The 17,723-nt window shown below is 46.0% G+C and overlaps 1 protein-coding gene across 1 annotated transcript in view; it reads left to right on the forward strand.

Annotated features, from left to right (window-relative positions):
* LOC123507259 (glutamate receptor ionotropic, kainate 2-like) overlaps window positions 1-17,723 on the forward strand; it is a 273,210-nt gene that overhangs the window by 220,402 nt on the left and 35,085 nt on the right. Inside the window, exons 10-15 of the mRNA XM_045260021.1 lie at window positions 1,599-1,802; window positions 5,435-5,638; window positions 6,775-6,879; window positions 11,001-11,258; window positions 11,591-11,848; window positions 16,486-16,603. Of these exons, the coding sequence (XP_045115956.1) occupies window positions 1,599-1,802; window positions 5,435-5,638; window positions 6,775-6,879; window positions 11,001-11,258; window positions 11,591-11,848; window positions 16,486-16,603 (1,147 nt within the window). The remainder of the gene's footprint in view (window positions 1-1,598; window positions 1,803-5,434; window positions 5,639-6,774; window positions 6,880-11,000; window positions 11,259-11,590; window positions 11,849-16,485; window positions 16,604-17,723) is intronic.

Genomic DNA, 17,723 nt, shown 5'->3' on the forward strand with positions numbered 1-17,723 from the left:
GACTGACTGACTGACTGACTGACTGACGGACGGGTGGACAGACAGACAGACAGACAGACAGACAGACAGACAGACAGACAGACAGAGAGAGAGAGAGAGAGAGAGAGAGAGAGAGAGAGCACCCATGACACTATCCCTCAGGCTAACATAAGAAACACGCCATTATAAACTCAGAGAAGTAGAAATACATTAAAAAATAACATCCTCTGTGACACGCAGAGACAAAAAAAAAAGAAAACGAAGAATAAGGAAAGTGAAAGTAAGAAAATACTAAGAAAAACCACGAGAAAAACGGAAATCCAAGAAAAAAAACTGGGAAAAATGACAACTTATACGAACAGACAAAATTCTTCATCGCCTTCTGCGGGAGAGACACGAGTATTTTGCATAGAACACCAGTAATGTGTATAGAAAACCCCTTCCTTCCGCACCTTCTGCAGGAGAAACACTATTTTGACGATCCCTTCGTGAAAAGACCCATAGTATATATATATATATATATATATATATATATATATATATATATATATATATATATATATATATATATATATATATATATATATATATATATATATATATATATATATATATATATATATATATATATATATATATATATATATATATATATATATATATATATATATATATATATATATATATATATATATATATATATATATATATATATATATATATATATATATATATATATATATATAAAAGAACTCTCCCTTCAACGCCTTCTGCAGGATAAATGCCTTCAGTGGGAAAAAAGAGATCACCAGTAGCAAGCACAGAGTTTCCTCCCTCCGACACCTTCAGCAGTAAAAAATCACCAATAACACGTATAAAGTTTCCTTCGATACATTTAGCAGGAAAATATCACCCATAGCACCTTCAGGAAAAAATCACCCATAGCACCTTCAGGAGGAAAAAATCACCAATAGCACCTTCAGGAGGAAAAAATCACCAATATCACATCAAGAACCTTCTTTTTGACGCCTTCACCAGGAAAAAATCACCATTACCCCATATAAAGTTTCCTTCGACACCTTCAGCAGTAAAAATTCAACAGTAACACATATTTAAGACCCTTCCTCTCGACGCCTTCTGCAGGATAAATCACCATAAAGTTTCCTTCAGCGCCCTTAGCAAGAAAAAAAAATCACCAATACCACATATTTAAGACCCTTCCTCTCGACGCCTTCTGCAGGATAGATCACCAATAGCACATGTAAAAGACCTCCTCCTTCGGCAACTTCTACAGGAAAAAAAAATTCATCATGGCACGTATAAGAAAAAACCCTCATTTTAACACCTCCTTCACCGGAAAAAAAATCGTCATTAGCCCCTATGAAACACCCCTTCCTTCGGCGCCTTCTGCGGGAAAATCCCACCAGCATCACATCGACACCTCCAGCAGGATAAATCACCAATAGCACATATAAAAAAATCCCTCCTTCGATGCCTTCTGCAGGAGAAATAAAATCACCAGTAGCTCGTGTAAGAAAACCCTCATTTTGGTGCCTTTAATGGAAAAAAAATCATTAATAGCACATATAAAAGAGCCCTTCCTTCGGCGCCTTCTGCAGGAGAAACCATACGTGATGGTACACCCGTCCAAGAACATAACGGGGAACGCTCGCTTCTACGGGTTCTGCATTGACCTGCTGGACCACGTGGCGGGCATGGTGGGGTTCAACTACGAGGTGGAACTTGAATTTGACGGGCGGTACGGGAACTACAACCAGACGACGGGGGAGTGGGACGGCATGGTGCGCCACGTCATGGCGAAGGTACTGATGCCGAGGCCCTGACGGTGACGTGAGGCTGTGCTAGTAATGCGGGGGAGTAGCCTTCATTGTAGCTAACGGGTGTATCTTTAGAGCCTTTGTTGCTGTGGTGTTGCTGTGGTATTGCTATCATTAACCCCTTCAGTACTGGGACATATGTTTACCTTGAGATTTGTGTACGATTAGATCATTTCATTTACATTAGCATGGGTCTATGGAGGTCAGAAGATTAATGGCCACAGTCTTCACTAATTTGATCCCCAACATGAGTTTCCGAAGCTGTATAAAATCACCAAATATTAACCAGAATGGACATGGAAACGCGTCACAGTACTGAAGGGGTTAAGTCCATTTCACTCTTTTGAAGAAATAGTTTTGGTGGCGACTTGTGGTTCTGACGGTGTTGGGTAGTGTTGATTTTTCTAATAGGTGTTGGAAGTACTAATAGCGGTCTTGCTTCGGTGGTGCTGCTATCATTAGGTCCCTTTTATTGCTTCGAAGGTGTAGCTTTGATGGCGACACCTTGCTCTGACAGCCACGGAGTAGAGTGTTGTGTTGACTGTACTTTGTCTTGTTTTCTTAGTTAGATTTTGCTGCCTCGAAGTTGAAGTCTTGACGGTAGCGATGGTGGTGATGAGGTGGTAGTGGTGATAGTGACGAGCGAGTAGATGTGACAGCTGATGGTGTTGCGAAGCGTGTACAAAGCTGGATGTATTCAAGGCTCTAATTATTGCGGTGGTGTTGTTATTAGTTCGATTATGATTCTTCCAGGGTAGGTTCTGATAGTGGTGACGGTGGTGATGGTGGTGGTGACTGGAGTATGTATCGCAGACAGCTTGTATTGCAGGAATTAGTAAATAGAAGTCATTAAGGTTGTTTTGTGATATTTCTATTATTATTTAGCCATTCTTACTTTTGACGGTGGTGGTGGTGGTGGTGGTGGTGGTGGTGGTGGTGGTGGTGGCACTGGTGGTGGATTATGTAGTACCATTGAAAGTATACATGGGTGAGTGTTGCGTGGTGCATAAAACAAGGAGACTGTAAGGGTGTTCCAGCAACTGTATCACTATTAGCAGTTCATTTTTATATGCATAGTTTTGATGGTCGTGGTGGTAGCGCTGGAAGTTATGATGGAAGTCGTAGTTGAAAAAGATGTGGAAATGGAGTGTGTCTTTCTGTTTGAGTACGAGGCGGGGACAGCAGAGCGGCAGCTGATGAAGACTGTGCAACGGAGAAAATTGTAGGTATCGTGTGAGGAGAGTTTGAACTTTTGATTGCTTTGGTTTCCCCTCAGTCATATAAAAGTGTTGTGTTGCAAAGTCTAGACTGCGATTTTGAAACATATCATTAAATGATCGACTAGTTTCAGATCTTGTAGATAAATCTTTTTTCTTTTGAGGAGCGTTTTGACTCTACCTGCTATGGCTTGACCTCATCCCTATCACAGTAGTGTTTTGCAAGTCTTAAGTGCCGCGTTGAAACACATCAGTAATAATAGTTTTTGCAACGTTTCCAGATATTTTACTAATATAGTGGGTAGGTTAAATAATCTTGGATCACTCCGATAAATCAACAGGTGTCAGACTGCAGCCATTCAGTACTTAGAAATTTAATTAGAGATGGTGTGGTTCGCCTTGCCCTCCTCAATTCTGCTGTCGGAGTATGCTCTTAACCTGCACTGAAGGCTGGCTTTTAGTTGAGAGGCTGCAGACCGTAGTGGTTCCATCGCCCCTGTTGACATTCCTGGCTCGTGCTGCCTGAGAGTAAGAGGCGCTGCGGTGTGTAATCTGCAGGCGTTAAACATACAGGTCCGTGGCGCGTGTTGGTAGTCGAGTCTGGTATTGAGTGAGCCAGCCTGGAGCGCCGCGGGCCTCGTCAGGTGTCAGGTAGGCAAGAAGCTTTTCGTTTATTTTTTCCAGACGTCCAAAGTGCCTCATCTTGTTTCCTTCCGCCGGAGTCCCGCCAGACGTGTGCCGCCGAGTCCCACGCCACTTTTCCGAGCGCTTCCCACCCTTTCCCCCCCTCCTCTCCCTCAGCTGGGGAAGAGAGCGTGAGAGATTTTCTCCCCTTCTGAGGAGTGGATTGCTCAGTAAATCCTCCTTTCCTCCCTCCACTTTGCCTGTAGACCACCGATGCTCTCCCACCCACTCAGGAACACACAAAGTTTCCACGCCTCCCTATCATCCGTCTCGTGAGCTCCCGTCTCGCCCAGGGATGGAAGGTCCGCGTGTCTTGCTTGTAGTGTGTGTTTAGATCTGCCAGGCACTCACACGCTTCCACTCTTTTGTGTCTGGTTATAATAGCTGCGAGCGCACTGCACGTGTGTGGAAATTACTGAACATGTCGGCAAGATGAGAAACACTGGACACAAAGCCTAGCAAAAACAAGACCTTTTAATCAACTGGAGAGGAATATGAAGAGAAAAAAGTATCAAACTCGGATAAAAACCCAATAAATAATTTCGTGGACCAAAATTATTGTACAAAAATGAGAACAGACACTATTACTGTGACAACAATATTTTGACAACGTCCGAATAAGTTTATTAGATTTTGATTCAAGAAAGTCTCTGAGTGGAATCATGAGGCGGCGTGAGAGGGAGCGACTCTCGCCCACCAGACTGAGGCCCGACACCAGCAGGGACCCAAACGTGCGGCAACCGCCACGTGTCCCGCCCTGTGTGTGCTGCCTCCACTCCCAGCAGGATCAGGAAGTGTCACTCCCCTCCCCCACGCCTCCCGCCCCAGCCTCGCCTGCACCAGTCCTCGCGCTGCCAAAACACGCCTCACCTCACGGAAAAGTCTCCTTGGCAGCTTCAACTCTCACTTAATATCCTGGAGGCCGCCAGAGCATCACTGAAGGAGTCGCCGCTGGAAAAGATTTTATCTCTTCACGCGTTTTCCAATTCGTCAGCTTCCGACCGTGTCACTTTTCGGCTACGTGAAGACACTCCCGCCGGCCGCCGCGCCTCAGCTGCTCCCGCGAGTGGCGGCGTGAGTTTTATCACTCGGGCATTGCAGCACAGCTCCTTAGCACCTTGATAGCTTCCTGGTGATGAGTTGCGAGCGTCCTTCTCAAAGCTAATCTTACCCGCTTGAAACCTTGTTAACATTTGATTCATTACTGCTTGACCTGTGTAAGTAATTTATTTTCTCTTCTTCCTGTTCCTCCATGTTTTTCTTCTTCTATTGTCATTTTAATTCTCCATCGTATTTTCACGCATTGATTCTCATTATCCAGTATTGTTTGTTTTTTCTTCATAGGAGACACACACAGCAGGTTTCTTCTCCCTTTAGTGAGTTTCATCTCTGTCTTCGGTCTTCCTTCCATCTGAGAAAAAAAAATCTCCATCGTCACGTTGCTAATTGACGCTTACCACACAAGCATTCCCTGTATTCCTTCACTTTCATAGTCCTCGCCTACCCACACATTCACTAGCATCAAGAAACCTCTCCTCACCTTCCCGTCACTCTCACCTGTATACAAACCCTTCACCACCACCACTTCACTCTGCTTTATCTATATGCACACCAGCACCACCATTCTGCTTCCAGTCACCCTCACCTGTATACAAACCTTTCACCACCACCACCGCTCCCTGCTTCCCCCTCACTGTGGCCTTCGCTAACCTGTAGGAGACGCCCTTCGTGATGCTTAAAAAAGAGAAGAACCTGACGGGGAATGATCGGTTTAGCGGCTTCTGCGTGGACATGCTGGAGTACGTGTCCCGCATGGCCGGCTTCAACTACATCATCGAAATGTCTGGCGGGGGAGTGTACGGCATGATCGACACCGAGACGGGCGAGTGGAATGGCCTGGTCAGGGAGCTCAAGGACAAGGTGGGTCGTATAAAGGGCGAGTGTGGAGTGGTGAAGCGAAGACTATCAAAGGAACAAGTCAGAAATATAAATGTTTACACAGGAAACTAGACAAATAGTTAGGTTAAAAAGAGAAACTACCTCTTTTCCTTGTTAGTTGTAGGAACTATACAGAACTCTTATACAGCAAACGAGACAGTTAATCAGGTCAAAAACACAAACCATAGTTTTCATTATCGAAACATGTCAAAACTCACATGATTGTTTATATACTAAACTAGACAAATAATCAGATTAAAAAACAGACAAATTACTTATATTTTTTGTTAGTGTAATCTTCCCCATTTTTCTTGTCCTTCACTAATGCAGATACATAAAGAGGATGAGTGGAGCAAACTTAGGAAGAACGAAGTAAATGCACAGACATTGATTAGTCTGAGGAGGAGGTTAGATAAATTTACGTTTGATGATAAGAGATGGTAAGGTTTCAAGCTGCCAAGTGGCCGTCTGCAGTCTCATTTCCTTAGGTTTTTATGTTCTTGTCAGTGAGAGCTGGAGAGTTTCAAGATTAGGCTGAAAAATTGAATCAGAAGTATCAGCAAGTTAAGTGACAAGTGGAAGGAGAAATTTAAGACAAAGAGTCACTGAGAAGCTACATGATGCTAAGGACAAGACGAGGCGGTGAGTCAGCGAATTGAGCGACTGGTCAGATGTTAGTCAGTCAAAACATGGAAAGGTAAGCTAAATGTAAGTCAGTCACACGCGAGATGTTAAGTCAAAGATTAGTTAAGTCAGTCACACACAGGGAAAGGTAAGTCAGAGATAAATTTCACATATTCTAACGTTGTTAAATTGACACACACACACACACACACACACACACACACACACACACACAGATATAGAAATAGATGGTTTATTTGGATACAAACGCACAACATACAATACAAATACTATTGAAACTAATGAAAAAAACAACACGATAGAAAATAAAAGACAATTAACCGCAGTCCACAGGAAAACAATACTGGAACTAGCAACAAAGTACAAGTAATTCCAACACACACACACACACACACACACACAGACCATCCCACCGACCCACACTCCTTACACTCCCATCACTGATCGCTCCCTCGCCCCTCTCCCCCTAACAGAAAGCTGATCTGGCAGTGGGATCCATGACCATCAACTACGCGAGAGAGAGTGTCATTGACTTCACCAAGCCCTTCATGAACCTGGGCATCTCGATCCTGTTTAAGGTGAGACAGAAGGGATGCTGGTAAAGAAAGAGGGAGAAGGGAACGGGTGAGGATAGCTAGTGAATGCATGTTTTATATAAGGAATGCCTCGTGTCTCCCTGATGTCTTCTTGCAGGTTTCTTTTATGTCCTTTAATTGTGAGGAGTTGAAGGGAGAGCATAGACGGAGATAGTAATATGCATGTTTTATAAAGGACTGCCACGTGTTGGTCTGATCGCTTCTCATAAGGAAGCAGAGGGTGCGTGTGACGATGAAAGGCAAAAGAAGAGAGAAAGAAGAGGAAAGGAATGGTAAGGAAGGAACAAAAGCAGGAATAACGACAGGTTGGGAAAGATAGAAAAAGGATTGTATGAAAGAAAGGGTAAAGAATAGAAAGGAAAACAGTGAGGAAGAAGGGAAGAAGTAATGAAGTAACGGAAGGACAGTGGAAAGAAACTACAATAAAGAAGGGAAAGAGAAGGAAAGGAAAGGGATAATGTGAGGAAAAACAATAACGTATGAAGGAAGAATAAAACGGACAAGAAAGGAAGGAAAAGGGGAGGAAGAAAGAACGCGAGAATTGACAAGACGGAAGGATGGAAGGAAGAGAGAGAAGAGAGAAGAGAGAGAAGAGAGAGAGAGAGAGAGAGAGAGAGAGAGAGAGAGAGAGAGAGAGAGAGAGAGAGAGAGAGAGAGAGAGAGAGAGAGAGAGAGAGAGAGAGAGAGAGAGAGAGAGAGAGAGAGAGAGAGAGAGAGAGAGAGAGAGAGAGAGAGAGAGATAGGAAGAAGCAGAAAAGATTCAAACAAAAAATATGAGAACAAGAGAAATCTGAAACGGACGAAAAAACGGAGGGAAGGAAAAAAAAAACGGAATAGAAAAAGAATAAGAGATAGAGCAGGATAAACATGGAACAGGGAGAAAATGAAAGGTTCGATATAGAAACAAGGAAAAAATTAAATAAACCATAACAAAATAAATAAATAAAAATAACTGGAAATGAATGATAAAATAAAAACAATAATGTAAATAAAACAATTAATTAACAGAGAGAGAGAGAGAGAGAGAGAGAGAGAGAGAGAGAGAGAGAGAGAGAGAGAGAGAGAGAGAGAGAGAGAGAGAGAGAGAGAGAGAGAGAGAGAGAGAGAGACACGCTAGTTCGATATTCTAATTATTTTTTATTAGGCCGAGCAGTGACTGGGCCTACTCTCAAATTTATTAGGGGAAATAAGTCCGCGGCCAGCCATACATCACGTGGCCAAGGTGAGGGGAAAAAAGAGGAAAAAAAGGACATCTCCGTTTATCTAATACCAAGAAATCATCAAAATATTGGAGAAAATGTAAAAAATTGTTAATAGGACACGTGTCTCTCTCTCTCTCTCTCTCTCTCTCTCTCTCTCTCTCTCTCTCTCGTACCTGGAAATCAGCAAATTGAACGGAAACGTAAAGAAAATATATAAATAAACAGTCTCTCTCTCTCTCTCTCTCTCTCTCTCTCTCTCTCTCTATATAAATAAACAGTCTCTCTCTCTCTCTCTCTCTCTCTCTCTCTCTCTCTCTCTCTCTCTCTCTCTCTCTCTCTCTCTCTCTCTCTCTCTCATGCATCGACAAATAGACAAATACTAACCAAAAATATTAACTAAATGCACAATCTCTCTCTCTCTCTCTCTCTCTCTCTCTCTCTCTCTCTCTCTCTCTCTCTCTCTCTCTCTCTCTCTCTCTCTCTCTCTCAAGGTCCATAGTGAAGTCGAAGCACCACTCAGGGAAATGTCTCCAGAAATGTATAATATGAAAATGGTTTCCAGCAGAGTTCGTCCATGGCGGGACCTCAGTCAGATTATGGGAGGGAGGGGGAGGAAGGAGGAAGGAGGAAGGAGGGAGGGAGGGAGGGAAGGAGTGAGGAGTGAGTGAGAGGAGGAGAGAGAGAGAGGAGGAGGGAGGGAGGTATGGAAGGGGGAGAGAGAGAGAGAGAGAGAGAGGGAAAAGAGGGAGGGAGAATCTTGAAGTTGTTTGAGAGGGAGGGAGTAAGTGAGTGAGTGAGTGAGTGAGTGAGTGAGTGAGTGAGTGGGAGGGAGTGAGTGAGTGAGAAGGAGGGAGGAACGGAGGGAGTGGTATGGAAGGGAGGGAAGAAGGGAGAGAGAAAAGATGGTAGGGAGGGAAAAAGAGGGAGGGAGAATCTTGAGGTTGGTTGAGTGAGTAAGTGAGTGAGTGAGTAAGTGAGAGAGTGAGTGAGTGAGTGAGTGAGTATTGAGGACAGTTTTTTTCCTTTTTGATGGGGAGGAGAGAGAGAGAGAGAGAGAGAGAGAGAGAGAGAGAGAGAGAGAGAGAGAGAGAGAGAGAGAGAGAGAGAGAGAGAGAGAGAGAGAGAGAGAGAGAGAGAGAGAGATTTGAAGAAGGGAGGTAGATTTTGCAAGAGGAGGAAAGAGGAAGGGGAAAAGGGAAGAGAGGAGGGAGAGGGTGAAGTATGGTGGTGAGGAGAGAAAGATGGAAGAGATGAATGGAAGAATGGAAGGAGGGGAGAAGGAAGGAAGGAAGAAAGAAAACCGAGAATAAAAAAGTTTGATGGACAGGAGAAATATGAAGGAAAGAAAAAGAAAACAGACGGTTATATATGATGGGAGAGAGAGAGAGAGAGAGAGAGAGAGAGAGAGAGAGAGAGAGAGAGAGAGAGAGAGAGAGAGAGAGAGAGAGAGAGAGAGAGAGAGAGAGAGAGAGAGAGAGAGAGAGAGAGAGAATATGAGTGGACTTTTAAAGATAGCATGTATGTACGAATATGTCTGTCTGTATGTATGTATGTACGAAATATATATATACATTTGTAATCATCAACTGAGCTAAAACAAAGTAAAAAAATAAAAGAATGAACTACTAATATCAAAACCACCATTGATATACTTTACTTACAAATAACAATTAAGTAACTATATACAGAGCAACACAGGGTTACAAAGTTTCAATTTCCATCATAACTTGCATTCTTCTTCACCCTGGTTTTCCTTACAGGTGTCCATAATAATCAGATTTTATTCCCACTTTTCTATCTTTTTTCTTTTCACTAACTTTAACGCATGCAAAATTACTGATTCTTTTATTCTATCTGGCGTTCAGGTGGCAGACGCGAGATTTGACATGTTGAAGTGAATGTTGTATATCATTTCATAATTTTGCCTCCTTACTCCTCCTAGCTAATGTTCCTGGTATAATGCCTTTGTTTAGTGTTCACGTGACAGATTTGTAGGATTTACGGTGCTCGGCCGGAAAAAAAATAAAATGTCACGCGCAGCTCACATTCCATCAGTACTAAATTTCATCAACATGGTCACGTGTTCATCATCATCGGCATGCCATCAGCCACCAACCCTCACTTCCTCATGCCATCAGACTAACGTTATGGAAACAATGACAGGTCACCATCATTATTGTCATCATCATCATTGTGTTACATATGAAAACATTTATGTATTTAATTGCTTTATAATGTAGCAACTGAACACTATTACAATCTTCATCACCATCGTATCCAGTGTTTCCTAATGCGGTTCAGTTCCAGCCTTTCACTAGCACACTCTTCCCTCCACCCGCCCCAGTAGTAGCAGCAGCAGCAGCAGCAGCAGTCTATCCCGGGCTGGCTGCAGTACCCTTCCTGTTGACGCGTGAACGATGCCCGACGTACGCGGCACCGACTAATATTGACTCGGAGAATTCCATTAAGCTAAGCTAACAGGCGGAGGCTGCTAACCCGCGGCGAGGCAGCGAGGCGAGGCACCACGCCGCCGCCTGCCATGCCGCGAGAAGGAGAGAGGGGCGGGGAGGGACCGGGGAATGAAAAAAGAGAAATCCGAAAGTGTGAAGCTCTATAGGCATGTCGACAGCAGGGGAAAATGTTTAGGTGTCTAAGTGAGGGAGGTTCCTGAGCAGCGGCAGGTGCTGAGCGGCAGGCGGCGGCGAGGCATGGCGTCGTTGCAGTAGAAGGCGCTGCTCCTCACTGGTCTCTTAATTCAGTTATTGCATGCCCCGTGTGTCCCTCCCCCCCACCAAGGCAGTGAGTGACAGGTAAAGAGCGAGGTAGTAGAGTGAGGGTTTCGCCTCCTATTCCCGCCCGCCTGGCTGCCCCTCACGCCCCTCTCTGCCCATCGTGACTCAGATCCCCTCGAGCCAGCCCACCAGACTCTTCTCCTTCATGAACCCGCTGGCGGTGGAGATCTGGCTGTACGTGATGGCCGCCTACGTACTGGTGTCCTTCACTATGTTCGTGATGGCCAGGTTCTCTCCCTACGAGTGGAACAACCCGCATCCCTGCAACCTGGAGAGCGACGTGGTGGAAAACCAGTTCAGCGTCAGCAACTCCTTCTGGTTCATCACGGGCACGCTGCTGCGCCAAGGATCAGGACTCAACCCTAAGGTCAGTCGGGGTCACGGGAGGGCAGGGCGGGACGGGCGTGCCGGTCCATGCTAACCTCACTTACGCTTAGTACAGTAGCCTTGTAATCTCCCCTTAACAGCGGTACGGCACGCCCTTTCCCGCCCCGGCCAGGCAAGCCCCGCCCCGCCCCACACTTTGCAGGCCGCGCCGCGTGGGGCAGCAGGGCAGCGGGGCAGCTACCATCCATCCCACCACCATTACCCCCACACTCACCACCGAGCCGCCGTCACATTCCTGTCACCCTCCCCCACTCTCCTCTCCGCCTGTCCAGTAGAGTCGCTAAGCGCCGCCTCCTCCTCTGCCCTTTGTAGGTGCCCACGCGAGCCCCCACCCAGCTGTTTAGTTTTATGAACCCGCTGGCGATAGAGATTTGGCTGTACATCCTGGCGGCGTACGTGGTCGTGTCCACCACAATCTACATCGTGGCGCGATTCTCCCCCTACGAATGGCACGCGCCCAGCCCCTGTCACGACAACAAGGAGATCATGCAGAACGACTTCACGCTCAGCAACTCCTTCTGGTTCACCATCGGCACGCTCATGCAGCAAGGGTCGGACCTCAACCCCAAGGTACTGTGGGGCCGCCCACGCCCACGCACGCCTTCAGCCACCCGCTCGCTCGCCAGCCGCCCTGACTGCCGCCGCCATGCACTATCCTCCTCCTACTCCTCCTCCTCTTCCTCCACCTTCTCCTTTTTGCTCCTCCTCTTCCACCATTCCTAATATATCCCTCGTTTCGAAAAAAAAAAAAAATTGTGAAAAAATGTATCCCTCCAAAACAAGAAAAGAGAAAAGTTACTGATAAAAACATGCAAAAATATATATGAGGGTGAAATGAGGAAGGCACGAGATTGGTAGTGGTGGTGGTGGTGTGGATGTACTGGTGGTGGTGGTGGTGGTGGTGGTGGCGGCGGCGAGCAAAGTGGAGGCGGCACGGGACTTAAGCACGGTTATGTCGTCACTGCAGAGGCACGTGTGTCTGTCTGTCTGTTCGTAGCCTTGCATGACCACTTCGTCTGTCATCAAATAGTGAATAGATACACTTCTTTTCTTTTCCTCGTCGCATTCCTTCAACTCATCCCGTTTACTTCCTGAGAGAGAGAGAGAGAGAGAGAGAGAGAGAGAGAGAGAGAGAGAGAGAGAGAGAGAGAGAGAGAGAGAGAGAGAGAGAGAGAGAGAGAGAGAGAGAGAGAGAGAGAGAGAGAGAGAGAGAGAGAGAGAGAGAGAGAGAGAGAGAGAGAGAGAGAGAGAGAGAGAGAGAGAGAGAGAGAGAGAGAGAGAGAGAGAGAGAGAGAGAGAGAGAGAGAGAGAGAGAGAGAGAGAGAGAGAGAGAGAGAGAGAGAGAGAGAGAGAGAGAGAGAGAGAGAGAGAGAGAGAGAGAGAGAGAGAGAGAGAGAGAGAGAGAGAGAGAGAGAGAGAGAGAGAGAGAGAGAGAGAGAGAGAGAGAGAGAGAGAGAGAGAGAGAGAGAGAGAGAGAGAGAGAGAGAGAGAGAGAGAGAGAGAGAGAGAGAGAGAGAGAGAGAGAGAGAGAGAGAGAGAGAGAGAGAGAGAGAGAGAGAGAGAGAGAGAGAGAGAGAGAGAGAGAGAGAGAGAGAGAGAGAGAGAGAGAGAGAGAGAGAGAGAGAGAGAGAGAGAGAGAGAGAGAGAGAGAGAGAGAGAGAGAGAGAGAGAGAGAGAGAGAGAGAGAGAGAGAGAGAGAGAGAGAGAGAGAGAGAGAGAGAGAGAGAGAGAGAGAGAGAGAGAGAGAGAGAGAGAGAGAGAGAGAGAGAGAGAGAGAGAGAGAGAGAGAGAGAGAGAGAGAGAGAGAGAGAGAGAATGTCAAAAAGAATTATTGTAAAACGTGAATCCTTGAATAAAAAAAAAACATGAAAACGACAAGAGCTAAAAGGAAGACAGCATCATAAGGAACCAACTTAAACACACACAAAGAGAGAAATAATCAGCAAAGTGGCCATGTAAACTGCAAGACGTCGTGTGAAGGTGGCACGAAAAATAACGGCAACCTTATATGGACTCTCTCACCCTCCTTCAGCCTCCTTCAGCCTCCTTCAGCCTTCCCAGCCTCCTTCAGCCTCACCCAACCTCCATCAGCCTCCCTCAGCTTCCTTCAATCCCTCTAAGTTTTTTTAGCCTTCTTCAACCTCCATTAGCCTCCCTCAGCCATCCTTCAGCAATCCTCAGCCTCTCTCATCCTCCCTGAGCCTCCCTAAGCCTACTTCAGCTTCCCTCAGCCTGCCTCAGCATCTCTCAGTCTCCCGTAACCTCCAGCATCTTCCCTCAGTGTTCCTCAGCATCACTTATCCTCCCTCAACCTCTTTCAACGTCACTCAGCATTTCTCAGCCTCACTCAGCCTTCCTCAGCCTACCTCAACCTACCCCAAGTCTACCTCAGCCTCCCTTAGCCTCTCTCAGCCTTACTCAGACTTCCTCAGCATCCCTCAACCTATCTAAATCTCTTTCAGCCTCTCTCTCAGTCTCACTCAGCCTTCCTCAGCCTACCTCAACCTCCCACGTCTACCTCAGCCTCCCTCAGCCTCCTCCAGCCTCCGTCAGCCTCCTTCAGCCTCTCGCATTCCCGCAGCGCGCCAATTAACAACAAATTGTCAAGGAAAGTGAAATGCACAGGGACAGAGATTAATGAGGAAGCGAACACACCGAGAGAATAAGTAACATGATGAATGAGCTCAAGATCGCCTCCTTCCTTCATTCATTCCTTCCTTCCTTCCTTCCTTCCTTCCTCTTCCTCTCTTCTTCCTGCTCTTTTTTCTCGTATTTTTTTTTCGCTTTATTTCTCCAATTCTTCCTTGAATTTACTTTTCATTTATGTACTTTCTTACTCTTTTCTTCTTTTTTTTCTTTCCCTCTTCCCTTTTTCTCTCTTTTTTTCCCTTTTTTCTTCCATAAGTTTTGTTCTCTTCTTCTTTGTACCTATTTATCACTTTGATACCCTTTCCTTCCTCTCCTTTTCCTGCTCTTTCTCCTCCTTCCCTTCTTCCTATCCTACATCTCCCTTTTCATTCCAACACCCTCATTTCTATCACTCTCCTCCTCGCCCTCGTTCTCGCTCTCCCCCTCCTCTTCCTTGTCCTCCTCCTCCTCCTCCTCCTCCTCCTCCTCCTCCTCCTCCTCCTCCTCCTCCCTACTTTAATTTCAGTTCCCCTGAAAATAGTGGTAATTGAGTTGATAACATCCGGAAATTTAAGACAAGCTGAAAACATGTATTATGGTCGTTACGTGCACAGCGGTTAGTGTTGCAAATATTACTAAAAGCACCGTTTAATTTCTGGCATGTGTGTGTGTGTGTGTGTGTGTGTGTGTGTGTGTGTGTGTGTGTGTGTGTGTGTGTGTGTGTGTGTGTGTGTGTGAATCCTTCCACTGCTAAGCGTGTAATTTGTCAACATTTCTTCAGCATTTTAGAGAAACTTGTGGTAATGGGGAGGAAAAGAATGATTGTTAAGATACATTTTGTTTTTTCTCAAGAGATTTTAAGACAAATTAGGGTTGTTCGAGAGAGAGAGAGAGAGAGAGAGAGAGAGAGAGAGAGAGAGAGAGAGAGAGAGAGAGAGAGAGAGAGAGAGAGAGAGAGAGAGAGAGAGAGAGAGAGAGAGAGAGAGAGAGAGAGAATATCAGTAGTAGTGCAAAGGTTAAAAAGTTTAGTGTTTAGTGTTTTACTGTATTTTTTCCCCAGTGTTTTATGCGTCATGTTAATTAAGTCCAGCAGAGGTGCAAAAATCTGTGAAATTGTTAGTGCTACATTCATCACTAAACCTTCCTGTCACGGTACTCTTGTATACGATGCCATCATTCTCGCCTCTGTTCTCTGTTACCATGAGACGTGTTTATCTAGTATGTATGTATGTATGTTTGTTTGTACGTATGTATGTATGTCAATGCGTCAACTAGTATCTGTTTCTATCTCTTCTATTGACTGCATCACCTCTCCCTCACCACCACGTCTTCTCACACTTTCTCATTGTCACTCTCACACACTGACACCACCTCTGCCTCACCACCACGTCCAAACTCATGTCACCTCTCACTCTCTCCCGCGTCTCACTCTCGTGTTCGGTGTTCCCTGTCCGCTGTCCGTTCTCCGCTGTCCTTGCTGACCCCCGCGCATGCCGCTGCCTCACTAACCCTCACTCACCCCACTCGCCTCCCCCACAGTCTGTGCAGCCCCTCGTGGCCTCGCCCTCGCCCTCACTAATCTGCCATAGAGAATGTAAGCACCTTTTCCGAGTCCTTCCTCTTCTTCAGGAGCCGCGGTTCTTTAAAAGCTCTCGACCCTGCAGTGTTTCGGCTCCACCTGTCGCAATACCAGTCTGTTGTTCTCCTCTCCGGTGTTCTGCTTCCACAACCTTGCGATCACGCGGGAGCTTCAAGTCTCTGTTGCTCCTCGAGAAGGCACAGCTAAGATGTGTGGTCTAACCTTGGCCCGTATTCTGGAACACGCATCTACACTACTTTCAAAGGGTTCTTTTCATGTTGATCTGTAATTCAAGGAGGGTGTTTTTTTTTATGGTTCTAGTGACAGATTAACGAGAATTCTACATTATTAACATGAGAACCACACTTGAGAATACGGCAAATCATTTCTTTGTGATCTTTGAAAATAGTCGGGAGGAGGGAGCAATGAGTTTCTGAATACGGGCCCCTTCTCGCTTAGGGCGGCACTTCGCCCACACCTTGACACACGCGTAATGGCATCCCGCTGCTGCCCATGGTGAGGCGGGAAGCATGACGCCATGTGTTTATCTCAAGGCGAGGTGCTGCGACCCTTTGCCACTTGTATGCATGGCTTACCTGCCTGTCAGCCAGCCTGTCTGTCTATCTACCTGCCTGCATTCCGACCTACTGCAGTGACAAGGTGCTTACAAGGTCTCTATGGCGGCGTGCGGCGCGGAGCTCACGCAGGGGGAGGCCGACCTTTGAAATGGGCGGTCGTCGAGGTGAAGAGAGTTGTCCCTTACTCCCTGGCACCCGGTACGCTGTTCAGCACAAAATCCTGAAAGTCTCTGTAGGTACTAAATTCCTAGACACTCCCCTCGACGGCCGCCAGGTCATGACAGGTCGAGGTGGCCACCGCATGCCAGGCGCGTCACAGGGGAAGGCCACGGCTCTGTTCCCCGCGTGACAGAGACAGACATGGTGATTGACTTGGTTCTCTGTTCCCTCTCCCTCCCTGTGGTGGGCCTGCCGACGTGCAGGCGGCGTCGACTCGGATTGTGGGCGGCATCTGGTGGTTCTTCACGCTCATCATCATCTCGTCCTACACTGCCAACCTCGCCGCCTTCCTCACCGTGGAGAGAATGATCACGCCCATAGGTAAGTTGTCTGTCTATCAACTATATTCCGAGACACTTCCGCGCTACGCCATCACTACACTCAAATGGTTCTCGTTGAAGTTGAACGGATCTATAAGGGTGTTTTAGTGGTTTTAATGATGGATTAATAAGATTTCTAGATAAGCAACAGAAGGAACAGTTGAGAACGCGGTTAGTCAGTCATCTCTGTGGTGATGGAAGATAGTCGTGGTGAGAGAGCAAAGCATTTATGAGTAAAGTCTTTATGTCCTCGTAGTTCATCGTCTATCTGTCAATTTCGCCGCCCATGGGTAAGCAAACTGTTTATATGATTAATTACTTCTCTATACATCAACACCTTCAATACTGGAACACATTTTTACCTTGAGATATGTGTACGATTAGACCATTTTAGAAGAGTCTATGGAGGTCGGAAGATTAATGGCCACAGTCATCACTATTTCAATCACCCACACGAGTTTCTGAAGTTGTGTAAAATGACCAGATAGTCAATGGATATGGAAACGCGTCATGGTACTGAAGGGGTTAATCTATCCACGAGTACTATTCACTTATCCACCAGTCAGTCTCGTCACTCACTCAACACATGATTTTTGTCACACTTACTCACACTTTTCTGTATCTATTCACCCTCCTGTTTACTTTTTTTTTGTTCCCGGCGATTCACTCAGGCTTTTCCTTCCCCGCCACTACATAAGCAGCAAACAAACACACTCAGCCACCACAGCAAACACGTGGAACAGAGAACGTTTGTGTTTGATTCAAGATAAACGTTTGTCTGAATGTAGTGTGTTTGAATTTGAGTAATGTGTGTGTGTGTGTGTGTGTGTGTGTGTGTGTGTGTGTGTGTGTGTGTGTGTGTGTGTGTGTGTGTGTGTGTGTGTGTGTGTGTGTGTGTGTGTGTGTGTGTGTGTGTGTGTGTGTGTGTGTGTGTGCGTGTGTGTGTTTGATATGCATGGTCTGCTCTTATGCATGTATGTACACGTTTCAAAAGTTGTACATCAGCGAACACACAGACTCCGACACAAAATCATTCACTGGGTATTTTTGTGTGGACGTGAATTGCATGTGTACTTAGTGTCCGTGTGTGTGTGTGTGTGTGTGTGTGTGTGTGTGTGTGT

This window comes from Portunus trituberculatus, chromosome 21, assembly GCF_017591435.1.
Source record: "Portunus trituberculatus isolate SZX2019 chromosome 21, ASM1759143v1, whole genome shotgun sequence".
In the NCBI taxonomy this organism is placed as follows: Eukaryota; Metazoa; Arthropoda; class Malacostraca; order Decapoda; family Portunidae; genus Portunus; species Portunus trituberculatus.